General features: G+C 42.1%; 3 protein-coding genes across 3 annotated transcripts; all 3 read right to left on the bottom strand.

The window, feature by feature from the left end:
- LOC138970304 (organic cation transporter-like protein) lies at positions 1 to 3,569 on the bottom strand. The gene is made up of 5 exons (XM_070342784.1): positions 3,454 to 3,569; positions 3,160 to 3,245; positions 2,494 to 2,611; positions 1,922 to 1,994; positions 1 to 1,116 (listed from the first exon to the last, which is right to left on the bottom strand). Exons 1-5 carry the CDS (start codon positions 3,552 to 3,554, stop codon positions 931 to 933), a joined length of 564 nt encoding a protein of 187 aa, XP_070198885.1. The 5' UTR covers positions 3,555 to 3,569; the 3' UTR covers positions 1 to 930.
- A 4,085-nt stretch (positions 3,570 to 7,654) lies between these two features.
- On the bottom strand, positions 7,655 to 14,841 carry LOC138970142 (solute carrier family 22 member 7-like). The gene is made up of 7 exons (XM_070342625.1): positions 14,581 to 14,841; positions 12,687 to 12,904; positions 11,496 to 11,599; positions 10,730 to 10,856; positions 9,848 to 10,053; positions 9,124 to 9,297; positions 7,655 to 7,667 (listed from the first exon to the last, which is right to left on the bottom strand). The coding sequence occupies exons 1-7, from the start codon at positions 14,714 to 14,716 to the stop codon at positions 7,655 to 7,657; spliced, it is 978 nt and encodes a 325-aa protein (XP_070198726.1). The 5' UTR covers positions 14,717 to 14,841.
- Positions 14,842 to 21,029: 6,188 nt separating this feature from the next.
- Positions 21,030 to 24,567, bottom strand: LOC138970305 (uncharacterized). Its single transcript, XM_070342785.1, has 3 exons — positions 24,180 to 24,567; positions 22,612 to 22,659; positions 21,030 to 21,194 (listed from the first exon to the last, which is right to left on the bottom strand). Exons 1-3 carry the CDS (start codon positions 24,550 to 24,552, stop codon positions 21,163 to 21,165), a joined length of 453 nt encoding a protein of 150 aa, XP_070198886.1. The 5' UTR covers positions 24,553 to 24,567; the 3' UTR covers positions 21,030 to 21,162.
- Positions 24,568 to 25,227: the final 660 nt, after the last annotated feature.

Consider the following 25,227-nt stretch of genomic DNA (forward strand, 5'->3'; position numbering starts at 1 on the left):
ACACATAATCAAACGTTCTTTTATAAGCTGTTTAGCTATCAATATCAATCTTCAGATTAGAATGCCGACAGAATGATGATCCGACCGTGATAAAATGCCATCAAATGTTCAAGAGACAACCTCCAGTTATCAAAAAAGTAATTAACAACCGGAAGAAATCGTGTTAAAAGTAATATTCGTTCTGCTCACAATCATACACTGAGTTCCCAAGGTCATGTCACAATCATACACTGAGTTCCCAAGGTCACGTCACAATCATACACTGAGTTCCCAAGGTCACGTCACAATCATACACTGAGTTCCCAAGGTCACGTTTAACTTTGGCGAGAGTCTTGAGTTGATTGACTGTTAAAAATGTTGTCTCTAACAGAAATGCGCAACACGATCAGATGAAACTATGTTTGATCTCCGATTCATGGGGATGCATGCTGGGTGTTTCTATTGATAACCCACCGAACCCTGACGTGGATTACATGATCTTTTTCGTTCTTATTTAGCGTTGTGCCTGCGTGTACACACAAAGGGAGATAAGGCACAAGCAGGTCTACACATAATTTTATCTGGGAGATCAGTAAAATCTCCACGCTTAACCAGCCAGGCGCGGCCGGGATTCGAACCCCGAACTTTCCACACCGAAGACCCCACGTCCTAACCACTAGGCTACGCGCACGTCCCGATCTGCATAAGTAAGTATCGATATGTACTGATTTCTTGAAATCCCCCCCCCTCCCACATCCACAAACCAACGTCTCATATTTAACTCAAATTCCAACAAAATCATTTTTTGTTTCCTATCTAAACATTATCCACCTATCATATTCGTGAACGAAACACAAAAATTCAAACATGAAATCTGATTAATTCTATATATCTTCCCTGATGTAGCTATAAATAATACATCTTTCTACGCTGGTCACTGTTGATTTCTGCTCAAAGTCTTGTTTTGACCGCTGATTTTTCCTCAGGCGGGCTGACGACCACTGTCCATTTCTCCACGTCTTCAATGGTGTGAGGCAGCTCTCTGCCCCTGGTCTCGGGGATGAAGCGGAACAGAATGACCACCACGAAACACAGACTGCCGATCAGAGCGCCTGGGGCCCACACAGCTATTTCAGCCTGCAAGCGACAGATTAACGTAAACTAAGTAGAAGAGCAATGGTGACTGCGCGTGAGAGCGATAAATAAAAAGACCAACAATTACTGTGCTCACGAATGAACAAAGAATTACTTGTTTCGTATTTTTCGTGCACACGTGAATACAGTATTGTTTATCTAACTAAGTAATCATCACCATTTCAGTTTACCAGTTGACTAAGTTGACCAACCTTGACTGATTTTACGTGACTTGTTAAATGTTACAGAGCAAATTTGCGATTTACGCTCTCAAGGTAAAGCCATGAGGTGCATGTGAGATATAAAGATAAGGATAAGACAATATTTCATAATATAGTCCTGTGGATTACGCTCATGGAAATTCGGGTTGTTTTCACATAAGGGAAAAAGAGCTGCCATGCAGTACGGCGCTACCCTTTTTTTCCTTTTTCCTGCATGCGTGTATTCATCTGTTCCAGCCCTGAGACAGGCTTTGTATAGTTAAACAATACAGAATTAAAAAGGTAGCTTAATGTTACAGCACTCAGGCGGGGACTCCTTACCCAAATATGAACTCCTATTGCAAGTATTGTTCGGGGGTTCGTCACAGGAGACGATTTCGGCTGCGGACGTGACGTTAATGGGAGTGCGCAGTTCAAATTAACAAAGAAATTCTTTAATTTTTAAGTACAAATATCAGAGTAAGCTCTTCCAAGAAATGACACTTTAAAAAACCCACTTTTGTTGTGATTCACTTGACCAGAAAAAATAATACTGAAAAGGACATTCTTAATATCCAACACAGTCAAAATGTCAACCTCTTACTTACAAGGGAACTCATGAAGGGAGCACACATCCCCCCGAGTCGGCCAGCAAATGATGCCACTCCCAAGGCTTGGTTTCTACAAAGACACACACATAAACACAAACACACACATACATAAACATACACACACACATACACACACTTACACAAACACACACATACACACACACACAAACACACGCACACACACACACACACACACACACACACACACACACACACACACACACACACACACACACACACACACGTGATAAGTCAACACACATTTATTTCACACGCTTTCCACATTCCCGCTTTACGTCGTCATTATCGTCGTCATCGTTCTTGGTTCTGATGTTGTTTTTGTGGTAGTGATGGTGGTTGGTTGGCTTTGTGGGCGCGTGTTTGTTTCTTTTATTTTGTGTTTTCTTTGCTACTTGACTTCCCTGCCGGGGAATGTCGATACTTGCGCTTTGTTAGGTGTCCGCGATATAGAATTTGTCTCTCCTATTTTTCTATTGATTTTTGTTATCTCCTACGCACTGAACCAGTTGACACATCTGTATTAATTCTTCTACTTGTAAAACACTCACCTCATGTTTGTAGGGAAGAGTTCAGGTGTGAAAAAGAAGACAGCGCCAAACATCCCTGATGCCCCAAACATCCCCAACATGGCGGTCACCACTGACAGTGTGCCCAGTGCAGAGTTCCCTGAAAAACGACATTACATGAACATGTAGTACGGAAATAAATATAAAACATTGTTAAAACCAAAAAGGACTACATCTTTAGATGCTGCCAACAAAATGTCGATATTTGGTTGTCTGTGCGCGACACGTGGACGTTTTTTTTTAACAGGGTGTGACGCCGTCCTATCTAAATTTGGGACAAGTTGTTGACACTAGTATCCCGTTTTCAAACAATTTAACCGTTAGTGTTGTTATGCACAGTTAAACCTCAAGCAGTTCATGCACAACCGTTGTTTTATTTATGTAATTGTCTACCATACATGGTAACACAATTAATGTGCGTCATTTTGTGGGCATATCTATCGTCACACATCTTCAACATCGATAACACTTTTTATCTAGGTTGCCTATAGTATATCTACGCTTAAAGGACAACCAGTATTGAATAATTCAGAATAATTTTGAAATTTGAAAAAGAGCAAGAAACGGAGGGACCTTTAAATGAGACAAGCATCGTAGAAAGTAGCGTATAGTAAGCGCGTGGTTGTGTGTTCCACAGTTGTGGCTTACCTGTGAACATTCTGAAGACGCCACTGCTGATCAAGCCAACACCGGCCACAATGTACATGACGCGCGACGCCGCCTTTCGTCCCGCCCTGCACGTGATACACAAATTCAAGGTACAAGAGCAGCTGATGTAAACAGACTTTTCTTCCCGTAGACCACCTTGCAAATCACCATAGACCTGTTCAGGTTGTTACATGCTTTAGTTTAAACAATGTTTTATTTTCATTAACATATACATGGAATGTACATACATTTAAACATAATTATGAAAACAACAACAGTCGCCACATGACTCACCTGTCCAGTAGGACGAAGAGAAGAACCCCAGGCGGGATTTCCATGAGAGCCGTGAGAAAGTAGTTCAGGAAACGGTTGCCATGGAGGCTGGTGGACATCATGTAGAGTGCGAAGAAGGACAAGGCGCACGTGAACCTGCGACAGGTGTAATGACCATTGACATTGTTTTGATTTCATTTTGTAGGAACAGGTATGCATGCGGCATAAATTGGGTACAACATTTTGTATGAGGTATTAAGATGATACGGATCAGAGAATGTTGCAAACGCATAATCTGAGTTTTCGGGCATCATAAATGTATACAACTCATTATAACTGACTGACCGACCGACCGACCGACCGCCTGACTGACTGACTGACTTAATGAATGAAAAATGAAACGAGTGAATGAATGAATGACTGAATGAATAAATCAATAAATCAATCGAGCAATCGAGCAATCAATCAACATGAATTGATAACAAGTCGCGTAAGGCAAAAATACAACATTTAGTCAAGTAGCTGTCGAACTCACAGAATGAAACTGAACGCAATGCAACGCAGCAAGACCGTATACTCGTAGCATCGTCAGTCCACCGCGCACGGCAAAGGCAGTGAAATTGACAAGAAGAGCGGGGTAGTACTTGCGCTGAGAAGGATAGCACGCTTTTCTGTACCTCTCTTTGTTTTAACTTTCTGAGCGTGTTTTTAATCCAAACATATCATATCTATATGTTTTTGGAATCAGGAACCGACAAGGAATAAGATGAAAGTGTTTTTAAATTGATTTCAACAATTTAATTTTGATAATAATTTTTATATATTTAATTTTCAGAGCTTGTTTTTAATCCGAATATAACATATTTATATGTTTTTGGAATCAGCAAATGATGGAGAATAAGATGAACGTAAATTTGGATCGTTTTAGAATTTTTTTTTTTTTTTACAATTTTCAGATTTTTAATGACCAAAGTCATTAATTAATTTTTAAGCCACCAAGCTGAAATGCAATACCGAAGTCCGGGCTTCGTCGAAGACTACTTGACCAAAATTTCAACCAATTTGGTTGAAAAATGAGAGCGTGACAGTGCCGCCTCAACTTTCACGAAAAGCCGGATATGACGTCATCAAAGACATTTATCAAAAAAAGGAAAAAAACGTTCGGGGATATCATACCCAGGAACTCTCATGTCAAATTTCATAAAGATCGGTCCAGTAGTTTGGTCTGAATCGCTCTACACGCACGCACACACGCACGCACACACGCACGCACACACGCACACACACACATACACCACGACCCTCGTTTCGATTCCCCCTCGATGTTAAAACATTTAGTCAAAACTTGACTAAATGTAAAAATGAAATAAATAGATAGATAAATAATAATAATAATAAATATATGAAGGAACTAGATGATTACCCGCTTCGCCGGGTACCGGCTTCGCCGGAAAGAAGTAGAGCCGAATACCAGGCTGCGCCTGGGACCCGGCTTTGCCGGGTGTACGCCGGCTTTGCCGGCGCACGAAGGAAAGGAGATAAACGCGCAAAACACTGGAGACCTTCTAAAATTAGTAACGTGCAGTGACCTTCTAAAAATAGTAACGTAGTAACGGGAATATGGATTGACGCCACACGGAGGAAGGGAGATAATCGCGGCTGAAAACACTGGAGAAGATAAGGAAGAGTTACTGGTAGTGGATCCCGACAACAAAAACAAAAAACAAAAACAAAATCGGTTCAGCGCGCACAGCGCTGCGCGCTGAGAGCACGTGTTGAAATATCTCATCGATGAGGTTGTGTCCGGGGTGTGGCTGAATACGGTGTCCAAATTTGAAAAAGATCCACCGAGAACTGTGGCCGTGCATCGCGAACAGACAGAGAGACAGACAGACAGACACTAGTCGTATATATATATAGATATATGAACGACAAAAGAAAGCAATAAAGAGAGAAAGAAACAAACAATCAAACAAACAAACAAACAAACAATGAAAACAAGAAGGAAAGAAACGAAAGAAACAAAGAAAGAAACAAAGAAAGAAATCAGTTGCTAGAAGCAATATACTCCGCCCAACATACCAAGCCAGCCAGGTGACCAGAGCGTTGAAGAAGAGAGTCTTGTGTCTGAAGATGTCCAGCAGGGTCAGTTTCTTGGCCTGCTTCTGTTCCAAGGTGTCTTCCAGGTTGGCCTCCAACGCTGCCGGTTCTGAAGACTCCAGCGAACCGTTCACTGTTTCGTTGTTTGTCATGCCTTTCCTGCTTGCATCCACGTCTTCGCTGTTAGTGTTGGCTGTCAATTCTGAAGACACGACGATGCCGTTTTGTTTGTTTTTTTGTTTGAGAAAATTACAAAGTCGACTACGCTTGATTGGTGTAAAAGCTGGTCTCTACTTACTTTTACATGTAAAAGTCCGGTCCCAAAGAAATCACAGACAGAGAGACAGTCAAGACACCTACACGTACGCACATACAAACACACTCGCACACACATGCATACATACATACACTCACGCATACACGAACTTATACACGCACGCACGCATGTACGGTAGTATAGACGTCTGTATGCGAGTTTCAGTAGTCTAATTATCACAAAACCAACAAAACAAACCATGAACATACATGCAACGAGACAGACAAACACATACACAGACAAGGAGGGAACACGGTTATTGTGCACAACATTGTATGTCTCAAGATTTAAATCAAATCAACAGCCACCGCCACTTTAGTGCTCTGAAGCTGTAAAAGCAAGGATTTCTTTCGCTGGTAACATATACAATTAATCAACACACAATTTTCTACTTACCTTTTCGCATACTTACTCAAACCGCATGCAAAAGCGCATTCAAACAATTCTATACTGCCCATCATTAAAAATAAACAACAAATACATTTTTAAAAACTAGGCAGATGCGTTTGAGTGTAGATCTTTGTGATGAAGCAGTTCACCAGTCACATTCACAAAAGCAAGCTATAGATCTGTGACGGTTGACATCATCGTGTTAAAAGGCACGCTCCTTGTCGTGGAAACGTGACAGTTCGATTCACGGTTTAAGATCTGGGCAGGTTTTCACATGGGATAAGATCATCCCTCCAATTGGTCACATACCAAAGATCAACACTCTAGTTGCTGACTGTGGTACGTTGGATATTTGTATGAATAGGTTCTTAAAAAAATCACTAGTGGTCTTATGAAATGATTTCATAAAAAAAGATTCTCACCGTGCACAGACAAACCGAGAATGATCCTTTTTGGAATGTGACAATGTGGAGGGATTGTTATTCTTATCCCTTGGAACAGCCTGGACAGATCTCATACCGCGAGCCGAACTTTGTGCGTGAGGAGTGTTCCTACCAATTGACTGCCACAATAGGCATCAGCTACGTACTTATAGGTACCGTCACAAAAAGCAATACTCTGACAAGGGAAGCAACCGCTGTATGTTGCCTTTTGAATTGCAGCATGATGATTGCCTCCCATGGAGACCATTTTCTCGGTTTTGGTCTAATTAAAGCTTGTGTATTAATATGTTTTATGTTTTGTTTGGTGTGGGTTTTTTTCTTCAGATTTGTTGACCTAATTCCTCCGGGAGTCAAGGAGATCGTGCAGAGGGATTGGGAGGTGTCAGTGGGTTACCTGTGCAGGAGACAGAGAAGGCGGGATTCACGTGCGAGCATTGGGAAGGGTTGTGCTGTGCATTTGGAGAAATCGTGCTCAGGGTGCAGTTGTCTCCCCCTGCTTCTGTAGAATACGAACAGCACAAGGGATGAACACGTGTGTGTGATTCGGTCAACAGTGACATTATTATGATGGCGACAATATGTTATATGGCCTTAAATGAATAGCTCTTCAATTTGTTTTCCGACTTGACACTTTGCTTTTCTTTACTTTAATTTCTGTGAAATTTCTTGAGTGAACTCTTTATTTTGCTGTTCAGTTCCTTGTTTATAGTCAACATAAACCTTTGTAGGACCTTACTGGGAGAATGCAAGTTTCCAGTACAAAGGACTTAACATTTCTTACATACTGCTTGACTAAAATCTTTACAAAAATTGACTATATTCTATACAAGAAACACTCAACAAGGGTAAAAGGAGAAACAGAATCCGTGAGTCGCCTCTTACGACATGCTGGGGAGCATCGGGTAAATTCTTTCTCGTCCCAACCAATATGGGACTCCCCCTAACCCGCGGGGGGTGTTCACTTTTCATTGAATCATACTGTTCGCCTAGATGTGAAAAACCCCAATCATAGATTACTCGATATATTAATATAGAGGTTAAAAAGGCAAAGAGAAAAAGAAGAACAAGAAGAACAAGAACAAGAAGAACAAGAACAAGAACAAGTCGCGTAAAGCGAAATCACTACATTTAGTCAAGCTGTCGAACTCACGGAATGAAACTGAACGCACTGTATTTTTTCACCAAGACAGTGCAGCTTCGTCAATCCCCGCGTGAAGGAAATCGCTCACCTTCCACGTGCAAAACGTAGTGATATTGACACGCCAGATTAGCGAGGTAGCGTATTGTGCTAAGCAGGAAAGCGCGCTTTTCTGTATTCTTGTTAACTTTCTGAGCTTGTTTTGAATACAACCTATAATATCTATATGTTTTTGGAATCAGGAAATGATAAAGAATAAGATGAAATCTTTTTTGGATCGATTTCTTAAATTTTAATCGTAAGACTAATTAATCTATTTTCGCTAATTATGATCACATTTTAAGAGTAAACATGACATGTATATATTTTTAGATTCAGAATGTGATGAAAAATACGATGCAATCTGTTTGCGAAAAATCGATTTTAATGACAACTTTAATGAGCAAACTCATTAATTAAATTTTAAGCCTCCAAGCTGAAATGCAATACCAAAGTCCGGGCTTCGTCGAAGATTACTTGACCAAAATTTCAACCAATTTGATTGAAAAATGAGAGCGTGACAGTGCCGCATCAACTTTCACCAAAAGCCGGATATGACGTCATCAAAGACATTTATAAAAAAAATATAAAAAAAACGTCTGGAGGTAGGCCTACTTTACTCAGGATCTCTCATGTCAAGTTTCATGAAGATTAGTCCAGTAGTTTTCTCTGAATCGCTCTACACACACACACAGACACACACATATACACCACGACCCTCGTCTCGATTCCCCCCTCTACGTTAAAACATTTTTAGTCAAAACTTGACTAAATGTAAAAAGAACAAGAAGAACAAGAACAAAAACAAGAAGAACAAGAACAAGAACAAGAAGAACAAGAAAAAGAACAAGAAGAACAAGAAAAAGAACAAGAAGAACAAGAACAAGAAAAAGAACAAGAAGAAAAAGAACAAGAAGAAAAAGAACAAGAAGAACAAGAACAAGAGCAAGAAGAACAAGAACAAGAAAAAGAACAAGAAGAACAAGAACAAGAAAAAGAACAAGAAGAACAAGAACAAGAACAAGAAGAACAAGAACAAGAAGAACAAGAACAAGAACAAGAAGAACAAGAACAAGAAGAACAAGAACAAGAAAACGAACAAGAAGAACAAGAACAAGAAGAACAAGAACAAGAAGAACAAGAAAAACAAGAACAAGAACAGGAACACCGAGTCAGACAGACATACAGACAAACAGAGAGAGGAACAGAGAAAGAGAGAAGACAGACAGATATACAGACGGGACGACAGAGACAGAGATAGTGACTGATACCAGCAAGACCCACGATGAGTGTGCTGAGACTCATTGACACTGTCCTGCAGTGTGCTGACGATGACAGCAAGGTCTTTCCCATTGACACGTGCAGCTCGCTTCAACACTGCCTCTGTTCCGTCTTTCCTGCCGTTAGCCACCAGCCAGCGTAACGACTCGTCCAAATACCTACACACACAGCGAGACAGTGAGGACTTATTAACATACCTACACACACAGCGGTGAGGACTCATCCACAAAATATACACACGTACAAAACAGAAAGGATTCATAAATATACCTATACACATAGCGATGAGGACTTTCCACACACATAGGGGCGAGGACGCATATCCCCATACCCACCATTTTCTGCGAGAACTAATTCACACACAACAGTGAGATTTAATACAAACACCTATAAAGAGCGATCTCCAGAGACTCATCAACACACACACACTCAGTGAGGATCCATCCATATACCTACAAATATATCAGCTGGGACTCGATCATTCCCATACCCACACACATGGCGCGGAGGACTTATCCATATATATATATATCTAAACATAGCGGTGGAGACTCATCCACATACCTACAATTACCCGTGAGGACTCATTCGCATAGCTGTACACGTGGAGAACTCATCCACATCTCGACACACAGTGATGACCCACACCCATTCAAGACCTGTCATTCAAGAACACCATACAAGATACACAGACGAAGAGGAGCTTACCACAGCTGCAGCAGACAGATGAGGGCCGACACCCCTGACAGCGTGTACTGCAAGTACCGCCAGGGGAAGTCTCGCAGCAGGTAGGCATAGACAGCCATGGAACAGGAGCTGCAGCCCCAAAGCACAGAGCCGACGAGAGCGGACAAAGAGCGATACTCCGTTGGAAGCAGCTCTATAGACATGATGGCCATCCCTGTCACAACGCCCTGTAACCATACACATTATATAGTGAGGCTAGGGCGGGACTAGGTTGGAAGCAGATATATAAACTGGGTGGCCATCCCTGTCACAACGCCTTGTAACCATACACATTATATAGTGAGGATAGGGCGGGACTAGGCTGGAAGCAGATAATAAAACTGGGTGGCCATCCCTGTCACAACGCCCTGTAACCATACACATTATATAGTGAGGATAGGGCGGGACTAGGTTGGAAGCAGATATATAAACTGGGTGGCCAACTCTGTCACAACGCCATGTGACGACATATTTACGTGACACATCAGAGTGAGGATACGGCAAATATTCACTTGGAAGCTCACACAGAGAAATAAAATGAGGTTCTGACAACCCCATCAAGTTTTAGTCTAAACTTGACTAAATGTAAAAAGTAAGGATAGGGCACAGCTTAACGAGAAGTTATAACATCTTAACATGATCTCAACCTGATTCAAACTTTGGAAAAATATTATTATTGTGACAGTTTTCGTGTACCATAAAGCATTTATTCCCCTGACGTTTCATTGCCATTTAAGGCACTCCACTTGGCTATCTGGCATTGCCATCTGTCATCTAGCACTGTCGTCTGTCATTTGGCACTGTCATCTGTCATCTGGCTATTTGTAAAAATTATTTTTCAGCTACGTTAATTACAATCCCCACCTGCTGGAATCCTCCGACCAGGAACTTGAAGGCGGCCAAGACAGCGTATGAAGGCGCCAAGCCGATGGCAATACCTACACTCAGCAGGCCCAGCTGGGAGGCAATCAGAGTCCGCTTCCGTCCAAACCTCAAACACAGCAAAAAAATCCTCTTAATTTTGATGACCTCTACAAATATAATAGAAATATGGAAAGCAATGTCTTCAATCGGGAGGAAGGGCTTTCCACGGACTGACGCCCCACCCAGAGGGTCCCCCATGGTGATTTCTTTACAGGGTCCATGGACTCCCTCAGCGAGGTTTTAGAGGGCCCCAGCTACATCTGCGCTGCATCGGCTTCAGCCTCCTTTCCGATGTTGTTCCCGTGTGAAATTGGTATCGGTGCTTGCACTAGACTTAGCTGTAGGGTACGAACAATAACGGAAATGTAGTGCCCTCAAGGGGCCGCTCTTTTCAGGTTAAGTGCGTCCCGGGACGGCCTCAATGATTTTCTAGTACGTGTATTTGGCTTCTAGTGTGCAAAGGACGCAGGGACGGGCGGTTTGTGGAGCCCTGGGAGCTAGGTCTGTAGGAGGGAGGGAAGGGGGAGTCGTTCTACAGTCTTGATGCGGTCCTAGGAAACAGAGAACATCGATGATCGAGCACGGTCGATTGAAATCACAAACAATTCTCAGTTTCAGTCAATCCAACCCAGTGCTTGGTTCCGACCCAGTTGGTTACTTTTTCATACACACCATCCCAGATGCACACTATGCGCTGGCCAGTTACCTGTCGGACACTATGGCGGAGAGAACCGCACCAAAGCCTTGACCCATGATGACGAAGCTTTGTGTCAGTCCTCCCAGCAACTTCCGGTCACACACCAAGTCAAACTGGAACAGATATATAGAGAATAATATAAGATGTTTGATGGGTTGTTGACAGACCAGCTTTTTTGTCTGTCCGAGGGGGGGCATATCGTCTTTTGTTTCATATTTATTGACCAAGGCCGAAGGCCGCGGTCAATAATTATGAAACAAAAGCCAGACAACTTGTCCAAAATGGCATCTTAGAAAGCATCCGTTCAGAATGAAAGATGAAAAGGGAAAAGCCGTGTCATCCTTACACTTGAGCTGCTGTAACGCTGGATGGCCACTATCGGCGTTTCTTAAACTCTCTGATTAATTTCAAACAAACAAATAATCATCAACAACAACAACAACAACAACAACAACACCACCACCACCACCACCACCACCATCACCACCACCAACAACAACAACAACCAACCAACCAACCAACAAACACACAAACAAAATGGAGTAGGTCACCACGCCACATTGTGGTTGTACATTATGGCGGCATTCCACTAATTATTAGATGAATGTTTGAAAAGTCAAAAAGAGTGTAAGATAACAAATTACAAGGATTGACTAGAAACAGATGTCGAAAGAGAAGATCAGGAACAGGAACAAGCATAATATAAAGCCAACGACGACGCTGATCTTTGTTTAAAGGCACACACCTTCTTACAAAAACAAATAGGCTCTCCAACTCAAGTCTAGCCAGGGTTTTACATTGGATAAAATCATACTTTCACACTCCAAACAATCATCACTGTGATTGCATGCTTATTGTCGCGGTTTGGAATCTGTTGATCAATTAGTTTCTTAAAAATTCACCAGTGGCTTTTCATTCTGTGAAATTCATTCTTTAAAAAGATTCAGCTGTGCCCAGAGAGCACCCAGGCTGTTAATTTATGGTATCAGATCAAGTGGAGGGATGGTCGTATCCCAATGTAAAAGCCTGGCCAGATCCGAGATGAGGAGCCCAACTGTTTTCACAAGTGTGCCATTGAAATACGAATAGTTCCCATCAAAAATGCGGTTTTGTATTCCTTTTCTAATTGTGAAAATCCTCTTCAACTCTCTTTTCTAACCGTTGTGAATGAAAGCGACGATACAACATTTAGAACCATACCTCTGTCCTGAAGGACAAATCCCTGCTGTAGCCATACTCGTAGCCATCGGGACAGGGGTACTGCTGTTCGTCACTAGAAAGGTTGCCCTTGGACACGGTGATCTCACATAGGCCGTAGGTCACGTGACTGGAGTTCGAGTCGCCATTTTGGAAGTCATTATTGGCACGGAGGCTGCTGTTGTCTGGTGCTGCACATCTCTGGCCTAGAACTTCTCTTCCTGTGACAACACGTAAACGTAATATAAGCTTTTTTTTATATTTTGCTTGGGTTCGTGGCCTCGTTGCGTACCGTAAAATGTTCTATGTCTTGCATTTTGAATGACACTTTGTTCAAACCAAATAACAAGAGGTAAAGCGTAGAACTCACGTGTGAAATTCCAGTCGATTAATTCCATCTGATCCGTAACTAAGTGTTGAACCATGGGGATATCAATTCGTTCATTTTGCGGTATATAAAGGGTAACAGTTTATTTCGCCATACATCGTACACACATCAGGGGTGGTTCACATCATTTTTAAGGGGGGGGGGGGGGGTTCAGTTGAGAGCGCGAAGCATTCGAACTTCCTAGGAGCGTCATGGGGCATGCCTCTCCCCCCCCCCCCCTGGAAAATGTTGATGAAAACAAGGGAAATGGAGCAATCTGGTGCAATCTGCGCCACGAAACTTCCACTAATACACCTTCCAAAATTTAAGAAGACAAATTTGGATCAAAACAAGGGTATTTGACCGATCTGTTGCAACCTGAGCAACCAAATTACCCAACTACTTTTCAAAACCGTCACTTAGAAGACAAAGGCCCCCTCCTAGAGGGGTTCGGGGGCATGCCCGGATAATAAAAATCAAGGAAAATGGAGCAATCTGGTGCAATTTGAGCCATCAGTTTTTCTTTGTTTTCACGTGTTTTTTTTTTAACTGTTTCTTAAAAATAATGTTAGGCTAGGGGTGGGGTTGTTTTTTTCCAGAAACACCGAAAAAAAAAACTGCACATACACACACACACACACACACACACGGGCACACACACACACACACACACCGCCACACACACACACACACACACACACACACACACACACACACACACACACACTCACACACACATACACACACGACGCACACACGCACGCACGTACACTACTGTGCATATTATAATTATTGTCAGTGCAAGTAATAGGGTGGCCGAGTGGTAAAGTGCACTTGCCTCGGAAGCGAGAGGTTGCGAGTTCGAACCTGGGTCGGGGCGTAAGCAATTTTCTCCCCCCTTTCCTAGCCCTTACAGGGCACTGACGGAGCAATGTCGAAGGTCAGAGGTCAAAACTATGATGATCTTGCATACGTTAAAGCACATCTGATATCAGATGGAATTTAACTTCAACTTATTAAGCAGAACTCTTCCTTTGTACGCTGCTTCCACTCGCAATGCCTCGCTTTAGTAATGGCGGGTTCGAAGATAAGGCACACACAAAACATGTGTTCACGATGACAAGAGAGTGGATTCACATTTAATATATATGTCTCATGCAAAACAGGTTGGCTGGCCGCTTCAAACTTGTACAAAACGTGACATAATGATGTTATCGATCATTATTTTTTGCGTTTTTGCGTTTTTTTCCATCTGTAAACAAGATGTAGGCTAAACTAGGGGTGAACCTTAACTGTGACACCCGCCCGCACCCACGCCCGTCCACTCAAATAGACGAATAGACGAATTCACACACACACACACACACACACACACACACACACATACACACACACACATGCACACACACATACACACACACACACACACACACACACACACACACACACACACCCGCACCCCCCCACACACACACACATCACAGCCAACACCCAAACTGAGAATAGACGCACGCATAATGCTACGTTCACCTGTAAAGATGTTGTTGAGCAGTTGGTAGGACGCTCCAAAAGCACCGATGTTGATGGCAAACAAGTGGAGCATCTGGTAGCGTGCTCGGCCCCCCAGAGCTCTGAGGGTCGGGTCAATGTTCCCCTTTTCTCTCATCTCTCTGCTGTAGTCTACCTTACAAATCAAAGGTATATTCTTTCTCGTGCAAACGATCAGGTTCACCAACACCAATCTTTGCAGACTTCTGCGAAGGATGCGAGCATCTTTTAGCTCACGCACATCTCAACAATCAACAGCTTGGCTGCTTTCTGTGCAGAGCGGAAAGGGTTTTATTGACAACATGTGCACACAACTCAGCCAGACTGTTGATTGTTGAGTGTGTGTACAAGCGGAAGGATGCTCGTATTCCTTGTACAAGCCTGGACAGATCTGTTCCAAATGTAGGTCCAAGTCAAACGCACAACAACAACAAATTTCCTTGCACAGCTTGGCTGAAAGTGAATGTGTGTTTTTCTCCATAAAAACTCACTTTTTTGTGTGTGATATGAAATGACTCCACCGAAAAGACGACACAATGGATACACTGAGAGAAAGCGTTGTGGTTAACTCAACACATCTGCCCCGCCGCTGGGATCTCTCACAGTGGCTTTAACTGCTGACACGTTTCATGTACTCTTCATTCAACAGGTAGTCCCAAAGAATGCTAATACCATACGAGGGTTGAAACAATGCGAATGCCATACGGTCGTTGGATTAAAAGTTCATTGTCCTAACAGAAAGAAGTGGAAGCTGCATGTATCCCATCTGAGCTTGTCTCTCGATTACGGCATGCAATCGCACGATTTAACACCAACACACAATAGTGTGACAATGCTCCGCTGTGGGCGAAGGGCCTAAAAAGTAAGTAAGTACACAATCGTGTTACGGGTAATGTGTTGCGCAATTGCGTCTATACATGACAAAGTAACGAATCCTCATTACCCAACATCAGGATGAGTTCCAAGCCTCGAGTAATAACAAATTCTGAATTATGTATTCAGTTTTCCTGCCTCATTCATATGCCAAAATGGATGACAGCATTCAAAGTTTGACAAGCAAACGTCACACAAGAATCTCGACAGCCCTCTAGTTTCTCTAAGTCAGCGATTCTGATAGAGACATATACTGCGTGGTTGGTTAAAGGCACACTCCTTCCCATGAAAGCAGTTCGGCTATATCTATCGCAGATCTGGCCAGGCTTTTACATAGGATGAGACCGTCACTTACCAAACAGAACAGCATGGGGGCTCTCTGTGCACAGTGGCAACTTTTGATGAATTTATTTCGTGGCTTTGTTCGTTTGTTTGTTTGTTTGTTTGCTGCCCAGCCGACCACGAAGGGCCATATCAGGGCGGTGCTGCTTTGACATAACGTGCGCCACACACAAGACAGAAGTCGCAGCACAGGCTTCATGTCTCACCCAGTCACTAACCCCATAATGCCAGACGCCAGGCGGAGCAGCCACTAGATTGCCAATTTTAAAGTCTTAGGTATGACCCGGCCGAGGTTCGAACCCACGACCTCCCGATCACGGGGCGGACGCCTTACCACTAGGCCAACCGTGCCGGTATTCATTTCGTGGCTTTTCCAGACATTAATTCATTAACAAATTACAACTCACAAGAGAAAGCACACCGGGTGTTGATTCTTGGTATGTGTCAAAGTGGAAGGATGATGTTGTCCAATGTAAAGGGATGGCCATGTTTGACATGGTGGCAGAACCGTTTTCACGAGAAGGAGTGTGCCTTTAAAATTAGAGAATGTCCGAGGCCGCTTTAGAGCCAGACTGACTTTCGAATGACACCTTTATTTAAATGAATTGATCGGAGAAAAGCCCTGCACTGCTCTCGACGTAGCGTAGAAGTTGTCATCTGAATTCAAGAGATGCGTTTTACGTTTGTCTATTACTCGTATCAGGGAGTGACGACAAATCAGACACTTTGATTACTCGTGAATTATGAGTACATTCCTTCTTGTGGGAGCGATCATGTTTACTATCACAGATCTGTTCAGTCTGTCACACAGGATCAGAGCACCCTTCCACGTAAATTAAAGCCACACAGCAACCATGGCTGCTACCTATGAGGAGTCGGATTTGTTGTTGTTGTCAAAAGTTAATTTGCAAAATTAATTCAAGAAAAAAATTGTTCTGCACAGAGTGCCACCATGCCATGTGTCTCAGTAAAAGGGTGCTCTTATCCCGTGCTCAGGAACGACCTTGCCTTTGGCTAAAAGAACAATTGCGTGAATTTTTCCAAGCACAAGCCGTATGGCTTACGCATGTTGTGACATCGAATGCCAAGGATAGACGAGTGTAGCTGAACCCCTTTACTTAACTGCCACAAACTTTTCCCCCAACCCTCGTAAGTTCATGAATTTCATGTAAACATTCTTACAACCAGTGCAGTGACCTTGGTTTTCTAGCGTTACGATGCTTGCTATTTTTTTCAGCAATGCACTTCTCTTATGTAAATTAAGCCTGCATGGGTGTTTTAAAGTCCGTTGTTCGCATATATCGCTGTCAGCTTTTATGACAAAAGCATAAGGTGGAGGGAGTAGGAATACAGGGGGGGGGGGGGGGGGGGGGGGGGGGGGGGTAGGGGTTAGAATAGGGAGAGGGGATCAGTGGCCGGAGAAGGAAGAAAGGGTTAAAGGGAGGGAGGTTGAGGGTCAGGAAATAGGGGGAGGGGGTTGAATGAGGGAAGGGCAGCACAAGAGCCTTATTGAGGAGAAAGTGATGGATGGGGCGTGATACTTAGATCTCAATATGTTACATACCTTGGAATGCTGTTTAATGTTTCATTTCTGTTCTTGATTCATTATTCATTCATTTATTAATTTTTCTATATTATTCGTTCATTTCATTATGGTTTTAGTTTTTTTCAAATTTGTTTAAGTCATTTTTTTCATTCACTTTTTCAAACTTATTGTTGTTTGTGTGTCTATAATTATGTTGTATTTCACACAATTGATTGATTAATGGATATATTTTATTGGTTGTTATTCATGTATTCGTTCATTGAGTTTGAACTCCTATTAATTGATAGATTTATTCTGTATTCTTTACTGTAATCTCCTAAATCATTCATTCATTCATGTCAGAAACTTTTGTTGGGATTTTTTTAATATGATTTTGTCGCTGTTTTCAATCAATCAATCAATGAGGCTTATATCGCGCATTTTCCGTGGGTACAGTTCTAGGCGCTCAGCAGTGATGCCGTGTGAGATGAAATTTTATACTGCCAGTAATTGCAGCCATTTCGGCGCATATTTACCTTTCACGGCCTATTATTCCAAGTCACACGGGTATAGGTAGACAATTATTGACTGTGCCAAAGCAATTTTGCCAGGAAAGACCCTTTTGTCAATCGTGGGATCTTTAACGTGCACACCCAATGTAGTGTACACGGGGGGGAGTTCGGACACCGAAGAGAGTCTGCACACAAAGTTGACTCTGAAATAAATTTCCGCCGAACCTGGGATCGAACTCACGCTGACAGCGGCCAACTGAATACAAATCCAGCGCGCAACCAACTGAGCTATATCCCCGCCCCGTTCTGTGTATTCTTCTTTCTTCTTCTGCGTTCCCGCGTTTTGTGTATGAATACACGATTGACGAATACATCAGGACGCTCATAAGATAATTGCCTGTGTCATTTTTTGTGTTTTGAGAAAAACGAAAAAAACGTTTTCGGTTTTCTGAACAATCTGTCTATCTTATTTTAGTAACAAGTTGCAAAATGCCTATCTCTAGCTGTTGACAGCAGATTAAGCGAGAGTTAAAGAGCTGGCAGCAAAGTTTTCAATCAGCACAACTGCATTACAACCCAAATAAGCTTTTGCACACCACAACAGTCTTTCCTGAATGAAAGCAGCAGCCTCTGCTGAAAAGAGCCTAACTCAGAAACGAGAACGAAAGTTTTGCATGCTTGCTTTGATTGACTGATAGATAGATTGTTTGACTTTGATTGACTTTATTTGTATTTGTTTTGCAGGAACTGTTTCTCTGGCTGGCATATCTACGACATACCTGCTACTTCTGACGCGGGCTGCGAACCTGATCTTTCTTTGTGTAAAGGGAAAGAACTCTTGACTAAGACTAATACATTACTCGCCTTGGAAATCCGTTTCGTTCTTAGAATTTGTTTTGCTTTTGTTTCGTAAAAGTCTCCTTTTTTTCCCCTCGTTTCCATGATTAAAAAGTTATGTCTTAACAAAAAAAAGATTATGTTGTAGCAGATGAACGGACAGAAACAAAGAATACTCATGACAATCTGATTTTGTCAATTTCAAAAGAAGAACATAAATGAACACTAATACGCTCTCATTTTCTTCTGATTTTGGAGTTCGAAATACATTCACGTACTTACGTATGCAGTGAAGTTGCAGATGTTTTATTCAAGAGAAACATGTCACTCTCTTCTAACACGGTCATAAGAATAATGTCTCAAATATCATACAAGTGAAAGCAAAGTAAATTTATTCACAAAGAACCTCTCAACCATACTTATAACCCGTTACTGTTCCATTTCTAGAGAAGTGCTTTATCCCACAACATTGTTTTAATTAAAAACTCACTATTAATACGAGAATGTTGACCCTCATTCACCCCTAAAACTCAGTATACCTGATCAAAGATGTCCTCCTTCATAAATCAAAAACTCACAACAAAATTAATAGGAAAATAATGTCCCTCTTTCACTGCGGCTACTTCTGCAACGAAAGACAACTCCGGCAATGATCGCCGACTGTCACAGTGTCGTTACCTACCTTGGAATGCAACATGTTCATGGTTTATTTCTGTATTGTATTCGCTATTCATTTATGTATTAATTTTTCTATAATAATCGTTCAGTTTATAAAGTTTTAATTTTTATTTGTTTTTATCATTTATTAATTTATGTTTTTTGATTTATTTGTATCTGTGTGTCTATAATTATGTTGTATTTTGCAGTATTGGTTGATTGATGGATATATATTATTGGGTGTTATTCCTGTATTCGTTTATCTATTTACTCATTTATTGATTTATTGAGTTTGAACTATTATTTATTGATATACTTATTCTGTATTGTTTACTTTTATTGATTAAATCAGTCATGCATTCAAGAGAGGGGGGAATACTTGAAAGGTTGTGAATCTATTTGACTATGTGGGTGCAAGCTTGCGCGTATGTGTGCTTATGTGAGCTCGAGCATATGTGTATGTGTAAGTGCGTGCGTGTGTGTGCTTGTGTGTGTATATGTGTGTGTGTGTGTGTGTGTGTGTGTATGTGTGAGTGTGTGTGTGTGTGTATGTGTGAGTGTGTGTGTGTGTGTGTGTGTGTGTGTGTGTGCGTGCGTGCGTGCGTGTGTGTACGTATGTATGGGGGGGGATGTTCAGAAGATTGTTTCTATTTTGAATTGATTGTAATTTTGTTCCTCTTTCTTTGGCCTAAATGATACTGTGACACATGTATTGTTGTGTTGTTGTCATTCCCGTATGGTATTATTGCGGTAGGATTGATACGTATTGAAAGGTCGAAGAGGACGAATCTCTATGGTTTGCTTTAAATATATGCGTTGCTTTATTATCAGTTGGTTCAAATTGTACCTGTAACAATCGGTGCATACACTTGCAGTGCACTTTCAGAAACATAGTTGCCGTATAAAACACTTTCTTACCACAAGATTGCACCAATAAATAAACCGTCTTTAAGCACATTTATTCTGATGATGATGTTGCGTGCTGCATTTACATTTTTGTCGTGAAGTGTTTGCTGCTAGCTCCTGATCTAGTGCACAGGTGATTAACAATCAATCAATCAATCAATGAGGCTTATATCGCGCATATTCCGTGGGTACAGTTCTAGGCGCTCTGCAGTGATGCCGTGTGAGATGAAATTTTATACGGCCAGTAGATTGCAGCCATGTCGGCGCATATTTACCTTTCACGGCCTTATTCCAAGTCACACGGGTATGGTAGACAATTATTAACTGTGCCTAAGCAATTTTGCCAGGAAAGACCCTTTTGTCAATCGTGGGATCTTTAACGTGCACACCCAATGTAATATACACGGGAGTGGTTCGGACACCGAAGAGAGTCTGCACACAAAGTTGACCCTGTGAAATAAATTTCCGCCGAACCTGGGATCGAACTCGAGCTGACAGCGGCCAACTGAATACAAATCCAGCGCGCTACCAACTGAGCTACATCCCCGCCCCATTGTTCTAGCTATCTGTGTAGAAGAGGTGTAAACAATCCTCCATACTCAATGGTGTTCTTCTTTTAGCTATTTTGCTACTAATATTTAGAACACACACACACACACACACACACACACACACACACACACACACACACACACTCACACACACACACACACACACACACACACACACACATACACACACACACACACACACACACACACACACACAGCTATTGCCAATTGGTTTCAAATCTTGTTTTTATTCGCAATACTATAGTTCATTACTTCGAAACAAATTGAAGGAAGAAACTGCAGCTTTCATTGCGAAGGCGTCTGTCCACTGAGCCTGGAACGCCAGCAGTTGATCAGCTACTTACACACTGTTAAGACACTTCTCGGTTTCCTCTGGAAAAAGGCAAGATGCAGACATCACTCACTTTCTCAATCTGTCTCTGTCTTGGTCTGTCTGTCTGTCTTTCTGTTCTCTGTCTCTGTCTGTCTGTCTTTCTGTTCTCTGTCTCTGTCTGTCTGTCTGTCTTTCTGTTCTCTGTCTCTGTCTGTCTGTCTTTCTGTTCTCTGTCTCTGTCTTGGTCTGTCTGTCTGTCTTTCTGTTCTCTGTCTCTGTCTGTCTGTCTTTCTGTTCTCTGTCTCTGTCTGTCTGTCTGTCTGTCTTTCTGTTCTCTGTCTGTCTGTCTTTCTGTTCTCTGTCTCTGTCTGTCTGTCTTTCTCCCTCTCTGTCTCTGTCTGTCTGTCTTTCTCCCTCTCTGTCTCTGTCTGTCTGTCTTTCTCCCTCTCTGTCTCTGTCTGTCTGTCTTTCTCCCTCTCTGTCTCTGTCTGTCTGTCTTTCTGTCTTTCTGTTCTCTGTCTGTCTGTCTTTCTGTTCTCTGTCTCTGTCTTGGTCTGTCTGTCTGTCTTTCTGTTCTCTGTCTCTGTCTGTCTGTCTTTCTGTTCTCTGTCTCTGTCTGTCTGTCTTTCTGTTCTCTGTCTCTGTCTGTCTTTCTGTTCTCTGTCTCTGTCTGTCTGTCTGTCTCTGTCTGTCTGTCTTTCTGTTCTCTTTCTGTCTGTCTGTCTCTGTCTGTCTGTCTTTCTGTTCTCTGTCTCTGTCTGTCTGTCTGTCTTTCTGTTCTCTGTCTGTCTGTCTTTCTGGTCTCTGTCTGTCTGTCTGTCTGTCTGTTTCTGTCTGTCTGTCTCTGTCTGTCTGTCCGTCTGTCTGGCTGTCTCTCTGTCTCTATCTCTGTCTGTCTGTCTGTCTTTCTGCCTGTTTGTCTCTGTCTGTATGTCTGTCTTTCTGTTCTCTGTCTCTGTCTGTCTGTCTGTCATTCTGTCTGTCTTTCTGTCTGTCTGTCTGTCTGTCTGTCTCTCTCTCTCTCTCTATCTCTCTCTCTCTCTCTCTCTCCCTCTCTCTCAGTCTCTCTCTCCCTCTCTCTATCTCTATCTCTCTCTCTCCCTCTCTCTATCTCTCTATCTCTCTCTCCCTCTCTTTTTCTCTTTTTCTATATCATATCATTTTGAGCAAGGAATTATTTTTAATTGACACAAGTATTCTACTATTTCTTGTCGTGAACGAAACGTCGGCAGTGCCTGTACCAATCATTTGTCTGTAGACATGAGAAATCATGAAATTGTTGGACACAAGTGAACGTTCCTATCACCGGTTTTAAAACTGTTTTTCTCTGCGGATTTTTGCATTACATCTAAAATATACTTGTTACAATTCAATCCATCAAGGCATTGCTGAAATACAGCGCTTTTTTTGTATTCACACACATGTAACAATCAATTAAACACATATACGAAGAAAAGCAGCGAATCAAAACGTTACCCAGTTGTGCGGCGTACTCCACTCGCTCCACGTCGCTCAAGACGCCATCTGCATTTGAGTTAAGAAAGGTTGAAGAAATTGGTATTGATTCGTTTTAATTTTTAAACCAACATGGTACAGTCTTTGATCAGACCTCTGTTCACCTTTCTACTGCTACTCTTCCCCCTACAAATGATATGTACATTCAAACAAATGGCCAATGGCATTGATTCTTATGCAAGTCTTTCAAAAGACGCTCTGTTTTTTACATTTAGTCAAGTTTTGACTAAATGTTTTAACATAGAGGGGGAATCGAGACGAGGGTCGTGGTGTATGTGTGTGTGTGTGTGTGTGTCTGTCTGTGCGTGTGTGTGTGTAGAGCGATTCAGAGTAAACTACTGGACCGATCTTTATGAAATTTGACATGAGAGTTCCTGGGTATGATATCCCCAGATTTTTTTCCATTTTTTCGATAAATGTCTTTGATGACGTCATATCCGGCTTTTTGTAAAAGTTGAGACGGCACTGTCACACCCTCATTTTTTAATCAAATTGATTGACATTTTTGTAAAGCAATCTTCGACGAAGGCCGGACTTCGGTATTGCATTTCAGTTTGGTGGCTTAAAAATTAATTAATGACTTTGGTCATTAAAAATCTGAAAATTGTAATTAAAATTATTTTTGTATAAAATGATCTAAAACTACGTTTATCTTAATTTTCATCATTTTCTGATTCCAAAAACATATAAATATGTTATATTCGGATTAAAAACAAGCTCTGAAAATTAAAAATATAAAAATTATGATTAAAACTAAATCGAGTTAAAAACAATTTCATCTGATTCCTTGTCCGTTCCTGATTCCAAAAACATATAGATATGATATGTTTGGATTAAAAACACGTTCAGAAAGTTAAAAAGAATAGAGATATAGAAAAGCGTGCTATCCTCCTCAGCGCAACCGCTACCGCGCTTTTCTGGATTGTTAATTTCACTGCTTTTGCCACGAGCGGTGGACAGACGATGCTACGAGTGTACGGTCTTGCGGAAAAAATGCAATGCGTTCAGTTTCATTCTGTGAGTTCGACTGAGCTTGACTAAATGTTGTATTTTCGCCTTACGCGACTTAATTGTTTACTGCTTCTGAATATGCCTGCCCGCAGATTCAGCAGCAGACGACGTTGTCGTGGTAACTTTTCATTTTGTGTCGTTAGCCGCTGAGTCTGCGCAAAGGTTACTTCTGTGGTAACAGTTTTGTGTCAGAGTCATTAGGTAAACCAAGCAACCGTTCGTTGTCGGCGGTCGTGGTCGGTCCGTGATATCAAAATCGGGTCACACTAACAGAACCAAGCGCTGCAAAGGGCAAATAACCGATTTTAGCACAGTCCTCCACAACCTTTGTTGTCAGGATTGCATGGCTTGGTTTAGCGAATACGCATGTGTACACCCTTTTACACATGCGACAGATAATTAAAAAAAGCAGACATAGCAGAGTTTTCGTTGTATTATCCTCGCGATGTTTAGCTCAATACTACCACCCAGCCTTACTACCAACGTAAACACCCTACACACACAACAAACACACATACCCTTATTTGTGTCGCTGGCATCGAACAGGGCCTCCAGTACCTCAGTCGGGACGTCGTCACCTGTCACCGTTGCCTTGAGCGTGTCACAGTCAACGGCCCGACGCTTGTCACCCGTGGAGCTATCGAGGACACTTCGCTTGCCCAGTGAGACGGTACGACCAAATCCACCACTTTGACCTCTCTCACAGTGCTTTCCGACCCACCCGCCCACGTTAGTTACGGTCTGCAGGAAACAACAAGGGTGATCATGATAAGTGCTCAATGAAGCGGTGTAACATGAAAGCAGGAAGAATGGACCCCACCCCAGATGCAGCTCGAGACTCTCGTGGTGGCATCGCTGAATTAAAGGCACAGTAAGCCTCCCGTAAACCATCACAGATGCTGTCAGGCTTTTACACACAGTACAAACACCCTTTCATTTAAACACTCACCGCTTGAGAACATCCTAGGTGCCCTCCGTAAAGAGCGAGCAATTTTCAAAGAATTTATTTGTGCGTGGTTTATCTTACCCCTGAGCCATCGTGAACCCGTGTGATCCAGTTTCCCTTTTTCACAATGTAGTCGTCAGTTAGTGAGCTTATCTACAATAGCACGTTATTATGTACCTCTGCCTATGCACGAAACAAACGGCTGTGGTTCACAAGAACTCTAGCGATGGCTTTTGACTATTCACAGGAACTGGCAATTGGCATAAACCGTCGTCTGCTACGAGAACCCCGACCTTGCGTGACCCTGCTTCCGGGCTTTTCTTTATTCAAACTTTCAAAACTTTGAATTGTACTGATCTTGTCTTGATGAAAAAAGAATTCTTTTATGATTTAAGAATGTTTGTGTAACAAGCTGTCAATTTATTATTTAGATTTTAAAAGTTAGGTCTAGCGCCAAAACGCACCACGGTCCGATTGTCTCTGAGACAATCCGCAAAATTAATTCTTTTAAACATTGCTCGCTCTTTACGTAGGGCACCTAGGATGTTCCCGTTTGATGAGCGTTCAAATGGAAGGGTGTTTGTACTGTGTGTAAAAGCCTGACAGTATCTGTTATGGTT

The sequence above is a fragment of the Littorina saxatilis genome, linkage group LG7, assembly GCF_037325665.1.
Source record: "Littorina saxatilis isolate snail1 linkage group LG7, US_GU_Lsax_2.0, whole genome shotgun sequence".
Taxonomy (NCBI): domain Eukaryota; kingdom Metazoa; phylum Mollusca; class Gastropoda; order Littorinimorpha; family Littorinidae; genus Littorina; species Littorina saxatilis.